The sequence below is a fragment of the Pagrus major genome, chromosome 19 (assembly GCF_040436345.1).
Source record: "Pagrus major chromosome 19, Pma_NU_1.0".
NCBI lineage: Eukaryota > Metazoa > Chordata > Actinopteri > Spariformes > Sparidae > Pagrus > Pagrus major.
Genome location: NC_133233.1, coordinates 23,251,341 through 23,265,236, shown reverse-complemented (window position 1 = coordinate 23,265,236; position 13,896 = coordinate 23,251,341). Strand labels below are relative to the sequence as shown.

At 42.2% G+C, this 13,896-nt stretch overlaps 1 protein-coding gene across 1 annotated transcript in view; it reads right to left on the bottom strand.

Annotated features, from left to right (window-relative positions):
• arhgap21a (Rho GTPase activating protein 21a) overlaps positions 1-13,896 on the bottom strand; it is an 88,461-nt gene that overhangs the window by 74,070 nt on the left and 495 nt on the right. The window contains exon 2 of the mRNA XM_073488724.1: positions 12,062-12,294. Coding sequence (XP_073344825.1) covers positions 12,062-12,142 — 81 coding nt within the window. The 5' untranslated portion in view covers positions 12,143-12,294. The remainder of the gene's footprint in view (positions 1-12,061; positions 12,295-13,896) is intronic.

Sequence of the window (13,896 nt, the reverse complement as noted above, 5' to 3'; positions counted from 1 at the left end):
AAGAGAGGACATGCACACCGTCCTCCAGCCAGCCATCTCAACCCGACAACCCTTCAGAGACAGAGAGCAGGTGGGCCAATTAGAGTCCCCGGGGTCCCCCCACCCAGATGCGAGCAAAGTCCTGTATAATTGGTTTCCTCATCTATGAATTATTAATCCTGGTTGCTCTTTGAGGTTTTTGACAGAGTAGGGTTGTGACAGTATGCCCTCTGACACATAGAGTCTCTCTTGTTTAACCCCCCAGTGCCATGTTAAAACTACTTTTCAGAACAAAGTGGGGACACTCAGACATATCCAAAAGGCACACAACAACCAGGGATGGACTGATGCTATGTATGAATGTAAACATCCAACATCCTCCATAATGATCATGGGCACCCTGAAATAATGTGGTTTTCGTATGCCGCCCTTTTAAAGTCTCAAATCTATTGTTTATCCAGCTAAAATTGATGTTGGGGGAGTTGCAGGGAAGCATAATTTTACAGTGTAATCCATTGATGTCATGCGAGTTATGAATTGGTCAAAAATCTGTATGAGATCTTATTTTATCTGTTAGGGCAGAATAATGCAACCTGTTTCTAAATTTGGATAGTTTCCATTATAGATCAATCTGATATGTCAAAAAACAGCGAGAAAACACATCACAACTTCCACAACGCCAAGTTGATGTCTTGTTTTCTACATTTTGAGGTTCAACTGGCACTCTTTTAATTACACCTTCTTGAGCCCTTTTCTTCTGCAATGATATAACTGTTTTCCAAAAGGAAAATTGGCCCCATCTACCACTTATCTTGATAAACCAACTCCTAGTAATCGGTTAACAGTATTAAGGGCTGGGTGGGATGGCCTTGATACACAATGAATAATCTTGATATTCTGAAAATCTCCTAAAAAGCACTTCATAAATGCTGGGATTGGGCAACAAAATCAAATATCACAATATTTTTGACTAAGTGGGTAAAGGCAAGTGTTAGAACAAGTAGAACAGTCAATAAAAAATTACATCATTTTACTGTTATGCAGCCTTTAAAACCAGGCACCAAGACCACAAACACATATGTCATAACACCATATAATGATATCCAACATTTCAGACGGTACAAAGTCTCATACTACTATAAGGATATATTGTACATATTGCCCAGCCCTAACGGTATTGGATGAAAATGCATTTATTAGTAATTTGCCAATTTACACAAAATTTGGTTCAAATTTACGAAACATTTGGATGGAAACATGGCTATTAGGGCTACGATTAATCATTTAGTCTGTAAAGTGTCAAAAATCCCAAAGTGACATCTTCAAATTGCTTCTTTTGTCAATCAAAGAGTCCAAAGACTCTTCATTTACTCTCACAAATAACAAAGAAAAGCAGCTAATTCTTACATTAAAGTAGCTGGAACCAACAAATGTTTGACATTTTTGCTTGAAGGATGACTGAAACGATGAATTGGTTATTAAAATGGTCGGCAATAAACTTTCTTTGACTTTGATCGGCGAGTCTACTACTCATCCACTGGCTATTGAGACTGAAATGAATGATATTGTTCATGAGAATGCTAAAGATCAAACGATAAACCAAATAGTTTTGGCAGACCAACATATTATTAGAGCTGCGGCCCTGCTGTTATTGGTGGCAGTGTTGTTGATTCCCTGGCTCCTCTCTCTCTGTCTCACACCAGGTGTTGGCCTGTAAATATTTCATGAGGCCTCTGTGCCGGGCTACTGGCGCACAAAGGCCGTTTTCAGCGCCTCGGACAGCAGAGGCTCTCTGGAAACAGAGGCCTATCAGTTCGGCTTGGGATGCAAACAATTTTCAGCACTGCTAAAATTAAATTAGGGGAAGGGGGCATACCAGAGAGCAGCTCTGCTGCAATGCTTGACACGGCAAGACTTCTTTACTCCTCACATCAGGCATTCCATGGCGAAATGAAAAAGGGGAGAGGGGGAAAAAATGCACAAAACAATGAGCTGTCTGTGCGAGTTTCCAGTGAAAAAGCCGAAAAGGCATGTCAGAGATATGAAGTGTTAGTCAGGATGCCAAGTTGACTTCTGTGCATATAGAGACAAATGGATACATCCAAGATAGCACCACAAAGACCACTGTCTGACAGAGAGAACGTCCACATTCATATGCTCAGATTCACAGGCAAAGATGTCATTTTCTGAACATAGAAAGGCTTCGACCTTTGCACCCTTGCACTTAACATCCCATCCCATTAATAATGAACACCCACCACGGGATTTTACCAACCAGCCTTTGATCTAAGACCGCATCCAAACTTGGTAATGCCAATCAGATGAGTAATTTTAGTTTTATGATGCAGTTACACTTGTTTCGAAAGAGTGCCAAATGTCAGAATGAGGCCATTTATGACAACAAAGATTCAAGAAAGTTGATTTTAGTCCAAGAATCGCTTGTTAAGACGTAACTTGATAAGCCTGATTTTCTTAAATCGAGTTTACTCTCAGGCCACCTGAGGCTGCATGTGGCACTCAGTCTGCAAGAGCAGGGACACTCAGAGGTCAACATGGCTTGCACTCCACAATCTCCAGTTCCACACTGCACTACTGAATGAATGCTGGCTATTAATACATGACATGTCAGGGATGCCTTTCCTGGAGAACTCCAGGGAGCAATAGGGGACAGAGGGGATGCTCATAAAAAGGGTGAGGAAGGGTCAACAAAATCGACAGGTAGAAGAAAGGGTAGAAAATTTGCTACTAAAAAACAATTACTTTTATGGCTACCTCTGTGAGGGCTATATAGGTTAGGCTGATGTTTGGAGAGGTTTTCCTGTAGCCAGAAAGTTTCAAGCTTCATACACAGTAGCTGCCAGTTTGCAATATGATAAGAAGCTTCTCTCTAGGTTGTGGAAAGCTTAGAAACTTGTATTTGACAGGGGGTTCCCTCGTGAATGATTTTGTTTCCCTATTCAATAAAAAAATATGAAATTTCACATCATTTCAGACCATTATTATCACCATATCTGTGTACAAATAGTTTTTTTTTAAAAAGCAGATCATTAATAATCAACACCCATAAAGCTTAATGGTTAAACTTACTAAAGAAGTCCACTAGAGACTAACTACACCCCTAATTTTGCTCTCCACATTGATTTTAAATTAATTTAGCTTGGGTGGTGCCCAAAATGGCATGGGTGCCGCGCCTAAGCCTTACATCAGTCAGGAATATCATGAATAACGGGGCGTTGTAATGGCCTAGTGGTTAAATATATGAAGTAAACTATATGAAGTAATCACAACATCCACAGTACCATTTCAGCCAGGGACCTTCGTTGCAAACTCGACTGTCATTATAAATAAAAGACTAAAGATGCCAAAAAAGAACATTCAAAAAGAAAAGAGGCTAATTTCCTGCTTGCCAAATCAGTGCTATAAACGAGAACACTGACCTGATTGCTCCAGGCGCAGTACAGATCGCAGATCAGACTCCAGTTGTTGTTAATCATACAATCAAGAACTTTAAGATGAGCCATTTTACGCTGCACTGAAGAGATCCAAGCTGCCCAGACACCTGCCCCTCAGCTGTGTGTACCAAACCCTGCTGTGCCCGGCGGCGCCCTGCTGACAGCGACGCTCCTCGATGCCACCTTGACGGAGAGGAGGGTGCAAGGAGGCGAGAGGGGAATCATCAGCAGAAGGCGACGGGTGCATCTCCGTGCCCATCTGCGAGCTCAGCGGGCGTCCTATCCGCTGTGGCCATCGCCCCAGCCGCGCTTCATTAGCAATATGTTAATGATGCATGCTGCGCAAAAACTCAGGGGATTATCTGAGATGTTGCACTAAGAAAACAGCCTCCTTCTTGAAAGAGTGATCGAGCAGAAAAGAGTCACCGATAGTCCGGAGCAAAAAAGTCCACTTGGTTATCGACGTGCAGGAGAGGCATCATCATGGTTACTCAGCAGACTGATCGGTGAAGGAGATGACTAAAAAACAATGCACTCTTGCTTGTCATCTACCTCTTTTTGAGTCTCTCTGTGTCTCTTCCTGTGATGTCTCTTCCCAGCTGGCTGTGCCTGTCTGTGCTCGTCTCTGCGGCGGTACCAGGCTGAGGCAGTCCGAGACTCAGAGCAGCAAAGGCACACTCTAATTCATCACGCATCAGGCCGCAATGCAGGACGTACAACCGGTGAAGAACAGTTTTCTCACCTCTTCTTCGCCTCTCTCTGGCTCTTCTGGACACAGCCGAAGAAAGGCAAAGGTCTCTCGTTAAAGACAAAATGCACCTGAGGCTTTTAACACCTCAAGAGGGTTCAAGTTGTCTGTGTGATCCTGTGAAGCCTGCAGAGGAGAGGGCTGCACTTTGCCGGCAATGCGGGACTTTATCCCGCCTGAGTTATTTATTTCATTACTCTGCAAAAAAACCTTCACCCTACTTTGCAGGGGGAAGACTCCCCGACACTAGGCAAAAAGAGTGCCGCAGCCCCCACCGCTGCACAGCAAAGACTCAAGTCGGCTCTTTTACTGTTAGTAAATCAACATCAAGTTAAAGACTTCCTGTCACCGTGGGATGTCAAAGAAATTAAGCTTCTGAGAGACGAAAATATGCCGGAAATGCACGAAGAGAGAATTAGGAAACTACTGGATGCCAGTAAATAGTTTGTCTGGGATTGTTTATGTTCCTTCCACCCTTTGATGCTGTGTGACGTCCAGATGGTTGCGATTGTGACATTGGCTGGAAGGCGGCTTCATCAGCGAGATGCTCTGAGCTCACTTCAAATGAGAAACGCCACGACCACTTAGGAGCAGGGAGTAGCCTGAGGTGGGGATTAAAATATTCATACATTTTTAATACCCCTTCAATTCTGCGTGTCACTCAAGCTTTTTTGCAAATACAGGAATCCCTACGATGTCAACTAACAACAAAAGCTCAATATTAGAGTTGCAACGATTGGTCAATTCATGGATTAGTTGTCAATCATTAAATTAAAGGTAGTGAAGGCGATTCTGAAGAAGGATAGTTGATTCCCAGTCTCATTCCCAGGTTGACAAATACTGACTATTTGGGTTAGAATTTCAGGCCGAATACCGACCCAAAGCATCTGTACAACCTGGCAACCTGGAAATGAGACTCAGCAATCAACTATCTTTCATCTGAGTACATCATTCTGGGCTTCGGGAAGCGCGGATCGACATTTTTCACCGTTGTCTGACATTTTACAGACCAAAAAAATGAATCGACTAATGGAAAAAATAATCAACAGATTAATCAACAATGAAAATAAGTACTTGCAGCCGAATCTGCTGATTAATTTATTTTTGTATGAACTCTTAGTCTTTAAAATGTCAGAAAAAAGGAACAAAATGCCCTTCACAAGCTCCCAGAGACGATGTTGTCTTTAAAATCACTTGTTTTTCCAACCAAAATGTAAAAATCCTCACATTTTTTCAAACAAAACATTAAACAACAGCATTTTAGACTTTGGAAAACAGTGATGACAGTGACATTTTATAGGCCAAACAACTAATCAATTAATCGACAACAGAACGACAGATTAATCATCAATGAGAATAATCGTTAGTCGGAAAAGGCCATCTACAACCAACACACCGCTGTGACAACTCTGGTATTTACACAGGTGCAGCATCATGTAGTTGAAAGCTTTCATTCAGCAGCACTAGTACCTCATGCTAAGCCTTTCTGGCATCCAAATCTTATGTGCAAACTGTAACAACATAAATCAGAGAAAGAGATATCACTAGAAGAAGGGTAAAGACAACTTGAGTGATACTACAGACACCAAACTTTGTGTTAGGTCGGGAGGCTACACACACAGTCTGGTCAAAAAGGTCAGCCAAGTCCCACAGGCCACACACTCAGTGACCAGACATGGCAACCCCGGGCCCCACAACACACTATCAACAGACCAGTTGGGGAGGTGATCACTCACTGCTCTCCTCTGCTTGCCCCCCATAACTCTTAAACCGCCCAGCGTTCCCCATTATCAACACAACACCTCTGTGCTTTCCTTAACTTGTGAGGTCTCCAGTGGGGATGATTCACTGGAAAAAGTGCTTATTCGCATACTGAAGTTAAGAAATAAGCATCTCAGGGGTGTTGTTAGCAGGACAAACCAATACACTGCCTTGTTTTTGCCTTCATCGCAGACGGGAAAAACATGCAAGACATGGGCAAGACAAATTCTCAGAGGTCAGTCCAGACCGCCCAGCTGTCTCCACATTTCTCTCAGCTAACTGCAACACATCAAAGTCCCCGTTTTGCCATCTTAGCTCCGAAAACAAAACATTACAAATGCTTAAGAAGTCAAAAGGGATTAATACAAGCAAATCTTCAACAGTGATGTACTGTTCGCAAAATAACTAGGCCAGGTCACTCTTACAAATCGCCTAAATGCGGGGCAATGTTCCCAAATAACAAACTACTTTTAAATGAGATGAGAAAGCTTAGTGAAACGTTATTTAATCTATAAAACAATCATGATGCAGTTTTTAAATGAGAACTTGCTTACTCGTTCTAGATTTGTGCAGCTATTCGGAAACGAAAGAGAAAAAAATCTGTCTAATAATATCTATACAATAAACCCCTGTGACATCATGCAGCAACATGTGTACGAGCTGCGGCTGCAACACAAGCCGAGTTAAAAAAAACACGTGCCCTACCCCCACGCTGAAGCCAATATAATCCAATCAATCCTGAGTTATGGATCTCTTGGCGCTCTCTGGACACACACACACACACACACAGTCAGTGCCACACACCCTCCTACTGAATTCAAAACAACAGGAAGCACATGCATGTTTTAAAGATGCAGAGGGTTACATCACTGCGCTGACGTCAGGCAGGGAAATGTAACTCCATGACAGTCATGAGGGGAACTGGAGCGTATTGAGATGGTTGACAGACGAGTTATGAAATCAAGTTTTGTCTTTACTGACAATGACGATGACGATGAGCAGGATAATTGATATACTTGTTATATCAACTATTGGTTTCAGCACAAGTAGTGAAACTTTTCTCACACTCATACCTGTTGGACACTTGATTGTCTTGCTTGCTCTGAAAATAATCAAAGTTTACATTTCTTAGACTCAAAATCTGTGTGAAATTATATGGATTTATGCGTAGAAATCACCCAAAATTCACCTCTTTTTAACTGACATGCTGGCCTTTTCTTAGCTGACACAAACCCAGTGGTTCTTCTCCCACCAGCTGCTTGTCTATAATCAAGAAGTTGTGGTCAATTTGTGGGAATTTGGTTTTCTGTCATAGACGTCTCTCTGTGAGTCCAGTCATGAACTTTAGAAGCTTCCATAGGCAATCAGAGAAAACTGGAGCTCACAAAAACAGAGCGGCTCTGCCATTCGGTGGCTTCTCTGCCATCCATTCATGAAATCACTCCTTCATCGGGGCGCCCTTGTTCATTTCCACTGCTGACTCTGACAGGAAATAATGTGGTTTCCTGCCAAGACCTCAAAGCCCTCACGAACACTGCGAGTTAAGATATGTTCTGATAACACCCTGTTACATAAGAGTCGATCAAAAACAAATACTGCTCATACACACGTGGTTAAAAACCGTTTTACATGAAGTTCCTCCAAAAGTCAAAGGAAAAACTTTCGTGCAGGACATGGATGAAAGAAACCCGTGTTTACTTGCACCGTCAGCTGAATGGCTGCAATCTATGTATTTATCCCCTCTCAACCACACACAGTGCTCTACGTAACTTGTGAAGGACCATGAATTGCCTGAAGTAATTAGCTATGCAGATAAATGGAGTGCGTCATGCTCTTCACACACTCACCCCCTGACTAGTGCATGTCATGTCTTGGAGCCAAAGATAGAGTCAGATAGGGGGCGAGTGCTCATCGGAGATGCCTTGGGCATGTGTAATGGATAGCATCTCAGCCTCACTGATCATTAGACTGGTTCTGTTCTGCCTGTCTGCCTGCGTCTGCAACCCCCACACCCCCAAACTCCTACCTCTCATCATCATCTCACTGCCCTCCCTTTAATTTTCATCGGGATGAGGGCATCCAGGCCAGAGAGGCTGTGACATTGAGCCAATTGGCAAAAGAGAGAATGAGAAAAAGATGAGAGGAAGAAAAAAAAAAAAAGGGTGGCATTTTTTCCAGTAGTTTCGCCTGCCTCAACACCCCTGCCCTCCTAGCAACTATCCATCAATCATCCACCATGCCTGTGGTCGGTGAAATAATGGTGTCTAGTGTGACTGTGGCCACAGACTGAAGGATGACATGCAGAGGAGCCATGCCGAGCATGAACGTCACCTCTCCACAAGAGGAAAGAGATAAAGGGGACGCACACATGCACACATAGTTTGTGTGACCTTGACACTGACGCAGCACGCGTACTGATTTCCCTTTTCGTCTTTTACAGGAAAAAATAGCCACGATAGCTGGGAGGTTTGATTCCGATAATAGATGCCAAAACACACACTCCGGTTTCAGTTTGACGATCTGGTGTTTCCAAACCGGGGGAAACCCTTCAGAGAGCATGCTCCCGGTTATTCCCAGGACATATTCTCTCTGTGAGTGTACGTGCTAAGACAGACGCCAGGTCATGTCCAGGTCAGCGTCTTGTTTGCTGAATGGCAAAGAACCCTGATGTGCTGCACGACACACATTTGCTTTTCAAATGTATGCAAATCGAAATGGTTTGGTCGCCGCTCTGATTGATGAACTGCCAAGGCTCTAACCGCTGATAAATGTGGAGGTCACTTCCTCTTGAAGACGCCGTTTCTTTCCCCTCGTATTTACCAAAAACAACAGAATTTTAAAAACTGAGATCATAGTGGGCTTAATTAGAGCTTGGATGTGAGGCTGGAAATGTAAGTTGCCTTTTGACACCGAGTGTTACCAGCTGCATGTACGTGGAAAAACTAAAAACAGAGACTGAGTTTTCCTATTTTCCACATACAAAACAAGCTCTCACACACTGTCGCATTCCCTGACCCCTAAATTGATACCGTTGCTTGTAACGGCATTCAGGGAAAAAAACGGCTGGCGATTCCCGTACAGTGATTCTATTTTTCCCTCTCCGCATTCATCTTTCCACGGGTTAAATATAGCATCACTAAAAACACACGGGAATAGAGGACGGGTGAAAGACAAGCATGTGGACGGGGGAGGAAAAAAAAAAAAACAGGGGTTTATGGAGTTGGGAGGGGCTATATTTAGAGCAAAGCACAGAGCATCACCAGCACTCACAGCTCCGCCATTGGTCTCATCCGCCCCGAGATGAATGAGGGAGATGATCAATATGTTAGAGAGTGTTTCACCACTGTGTGTTTCTTTATTGCTGCCTGTTCTATTTATGCGCTATTTGTCTTTTCTAGTACCCTTGGCGAGACAGATTTATATTCCAGGCTTTTTGCCAATTGAGATTAAAAATGGAAAACTGAAATTGAGCGAGGAAAAGAGGCAGGAAGACAGAAAGACCACCAGCAGAAGTGAACTGAACTGACTCCCATTAGAGCTGCAGCTAACGATTATTTTTTAATGATCTTTTTGTGAAAATAATCCATTAATCATTTGGTCTAAAACTGCTAACAATCGATGCAGCGACAAAAATAACAATATGCTAACCAGAGCTGAAAAGATTAATCAATGAATCGGTCGATCAATAGAAAACTAATTGTAAAAGTCATTTTTCAATCCAAAATGCCAAAAAATTCCCAGTTTAAGCTTCAGACATTACACACACTTTCACTTTTTTCCAACATTTTATGGACTTAAGACAATAAATAATTGCTAAAATGGTACTCAGTAGAGCGCATACCTCTTCCAATGCCCAACAGTCCCATTTTACACTCACTCATAGATACTAGCTACCTTAAAACGCCTGACTTCATTTTTTTAAAATCAAGATCCATAATCCTAATGTTAATGAGGTCTATACTGGGTGGAGTTTCAGGAAATCCATTCATTGTTTTTGTTTGATCCCGCTGACGAACCAACCACCTAACAGACAAACAGACATGGGTGAAAACAACCTCCTTGTCGGAGAAATTAATTGATATTAAAATATTTGTTGGCTGCTGCCCCAATTCAAGAATAAATTAACTTTGTTTATCAATGTCTTTTTTCCTGTATGTATAGATCTGAGCCTCAGCTGCTTCATAACTACCCTGCTAGTGTCAGTGTGACAGCAGGTCGGGTGAGGTAGAGAATGTGAATGAGGTCTAGAGAGAGAGAGCGAAGCAGACGTTATACACATGGGGTGTTTTTCTCTTAATGACTGGGGCAGCTGTGCCGAAATTACCCCAGCGTTCCTACCATCACTCCGGCGGTAGCAGGGTGGGGTGGGTGTCTTGGAGGGGGGGGCTCCCTCATTAGCGAGCCGAGATGATACAGCGGAGTGGGTGGAGGAGAGAGGAGAGTCTCTCATTAGACCCCAGGGGGGACAGCAGTTCATGAGCAGTGAAGCTTGAAAGTTGTGGTGAGATTTGTGTTTGTGTTGTAGGAGGCATCAGGTTGATAAAAAAGACCTGCTTGCGCCCGTGTGCAGCTCCGGGCTGTGAAAAATCAGGCTAAACACTGGCGCTGACTCACAGGTGACTCACATCTACTGCAGAGATGTGAGCCAAAACTGATCTGAACCTTGGGTTATTAGAAACCTGACGCAGGCAAATTTCACTTTTTTATCAGGTCATCCTGGTGAATCAGAGTGCAACCAGGCACCTGCAAAGTGTTTTGTTTATCCTGCTGTCTTTCTCCATATCTGTCTTCAACGAAAAGAGCTGAAAAAAATCTTTCACATCTGTGGGTTTAGCTCATTCAAGCTAACCAAAGCTCAAGAGTATCAGAGTCTAAGAAGTTAGCGGAGAAGCAGCTTGCTTTGGGAAGTAATTGATGTATTTTTTATGCTTCTGCTCAACAGCTGGGAGTCTGATCTGCTGTGGCTGTTGCAGTTTTACTCAGTGAGGGAGAGTTAAGTGATGTTACGGGAAACATTAATTAGATTGCAGGGACGGATGTGAGGAAAACCACACCGCTGTGAGACTTATAGCAGCCGGTAGAGAGGAGAGAAAACTTCTCACTCCTGTTTCTTTATCCAGTAGGCTCTGTCTCACTTTGTCAAATGTCTCCATTAGATGGCACACAAAATATTAGCGAACAGTGACAAACATTAATCTATTTTAAACACAAATATGTGCCCTGCCCTCCTTCTTTACTCCATAAACTGTTTCATAAAACTCTGCCACTGTGTGGTCGGTGCTTTACCCGGTTCCCAAAGATTTATGTCGTCCATCTTCAGCTAGTTCTGACATAGTAAGAGGATTACAGCGGTGCACACACACACACACACAGATTTGTGTGTTGCCATTTTCTGATGACGGATTAATCCAAAACATGCCACCGCTGCAGTGCTGTTATGACATGCATCAAGCCTAGCTGGACTCTGATGGTGATTATGATGATGTAACCACTGAAGCTACCGTAAGAGGAAAAGGGATGAGCTCCACAATGTGCCATTTATGAGAGGCTGGCATGCAGACCCACAAAAGACCCAGTAAGATTAGCACTGCGAGTATAAAACTCTCTTTGTGCACTTAAACAGTTGTCAGAGGGGGAAGAAATGAACTTAGTCACCCCGAACGCTGGCAGATGTGATGTGCTGCACAACACTTAGCTCACACTCGCTCCGTTTCCCTCTCTGAGTGCACGACACACTGTTCTTCGGCTTGTCACGAGTTTTCTGAAAGTGAGAGTACCTTTGAAACAGCGCTGATGAAGTTAAGTAGTCTGATGGCTTTCATGGATGCTTCACATGTATCCAGGTGACAGCTATAACTAGTGAATCCACATGTTTTCCACTCCAGTCAAGTAGCACAAAGCTTGCTTTGTGACAAAAATAGACTTTCCATAAGGAATCTGACAAAAATGCACCACAGTTTAGGATTATAATTCCTCTCTGCCAAAGGTCATACATGAGCTACTTATCTAACATGTCAGCAGATACCTGTGAATGCACCACAATAGTTAAAGAATTAAAAGCCCCAAAGCAGCGTGAGAATGCACATTGGGATCCAGACACATCTCCATCCAAAAGTCCTACCTCGCAAGACGGAGTTACGGCTGTGTGTTTACTCTCTTCATTGTCCTGCGGTGAATCACTCCAACGTGCTGCTGCCATCATTTCATTTCAAACCGCAGAGGAGGAAGAAGTCCTTTAGAGACCACATTGAGATGAGGAGGACGAAGGCAAAAAGGAAAGAAAAAAGAAAAAAGAAAAAGGAAAGATCCTAATCCACACCGTCTGCCTTCTTCATGTCCATCAGAGGCTGAAATCTAAACACAAAGTGCACAAGTTAGAGACATTAATGCAGCCAAAAGAGACACACAATCCTCTGCAGGTCACAGTCAAAAATAGGGATGGGACCATATAAGATTTTAGCTAGCTTTAGGATAAAATGACCGTGGTTTGGGATGATCCTAAACTGGGATGATGATGGATTTCCTGATTTATTTTAAATTTGATGTTCACTATAAAAAGATTTGTGTTGCAATAAAAACATTTGTTTCTAAACAAAACATAAGTAAAAGTCATTCTTGTAAGTTGTAGTGACATTTTAAGGGTTTTAAACAAAATATTACAGATTTCTTTACCCGGGATATGCCTGGACTTCAACGTGTCGCCACAAGAGCCACAAAAAGACACCTCGATGTATATTTTTGAAAATACTACTGCCATTAAATGCCACATCAAAGCTTCAATAAGTGCCTTAATTTATGACATGGCTGGTCAACCAAGGACAACTAACATCTTAACTCTCCCACATGTGAATGAAGGATGCTATTCAGATATTACAGCTAAATTTTGACTATCCAAAGTTATAATATACACCTTAAACTGTTCTAAATTACACATATTTTGATGATTATCAAGATAAAATCACGAATCACAATTATTTTGGCCAGGATGATCGTGACATTAAATACTGCAGCAATTAAATGCCACACCAAAGCTCCAATAAGTCCCTAAATTACGATGAGGCCGGTCAACCAAGGACAGCCAAACATCTTATCTCCTAACAGTGCATGAAGAGTGGCATTCAGATATTACAGCTAAGTCTTTACTATCTAAATATGAATATATACCTTAAACTATTGCAAATTACACATATTTTGATATTTATCTGGATAAAACCATGGATTGCGATTACTATGGCCAGGATAATCGTGACATTAAATACTGTTTCGTCCCACGCCTAGTACCAAATAATACATATTTTTAACCAGAATATGCCTGGACTGCCAGGTGTAGCCAAAATAGCATTTTTGAAAATACTACAGCCATTAAATGCCACATCAAAGCTCCATTAGCCCCATAATTCATGATGAGCCTGGTCAACCAAGGACAACCCAACATCTCAACTCTCCTAACTGTGAATGAAGGATGCTATTCATGTATTACAGCTAAATTAAGACTCCTATAATATCTTAAACTAATGTATTTTTAGGAATATTATAGTTATATCATGGGGACTTTCAAAATAAAAGTACAATTAGATCAATAAAGAGTCCAAACAGGAAAATTATAGTGATTTTTCAGATGGTGTTAGATGCCTTTAGGGTATACATAAAATCAAATTAATGGTTTACATCCAGATGACACTTTTATTAAATTAAAATAGAGTGAATTTGGACTAAAACTGGGCAGTGGCAGGTGGATAATCGAGTACTTTAGTGATTAAAATGTTCATAAATGTCTGACAAGTGTCACCTTTTGTGGTTTTATCTGCACACAACGAGGGAAGAAAACGAGACGTGCATGTCAATTAAAAGGGGACGAAAGTAGTGCAACAACGAGACGTTAAGGACTGCGGACACACCAGCCATCATGAATTAAGCCACAAGCTAAATATAAAAAAAAAAAGCCAGGATACTAAA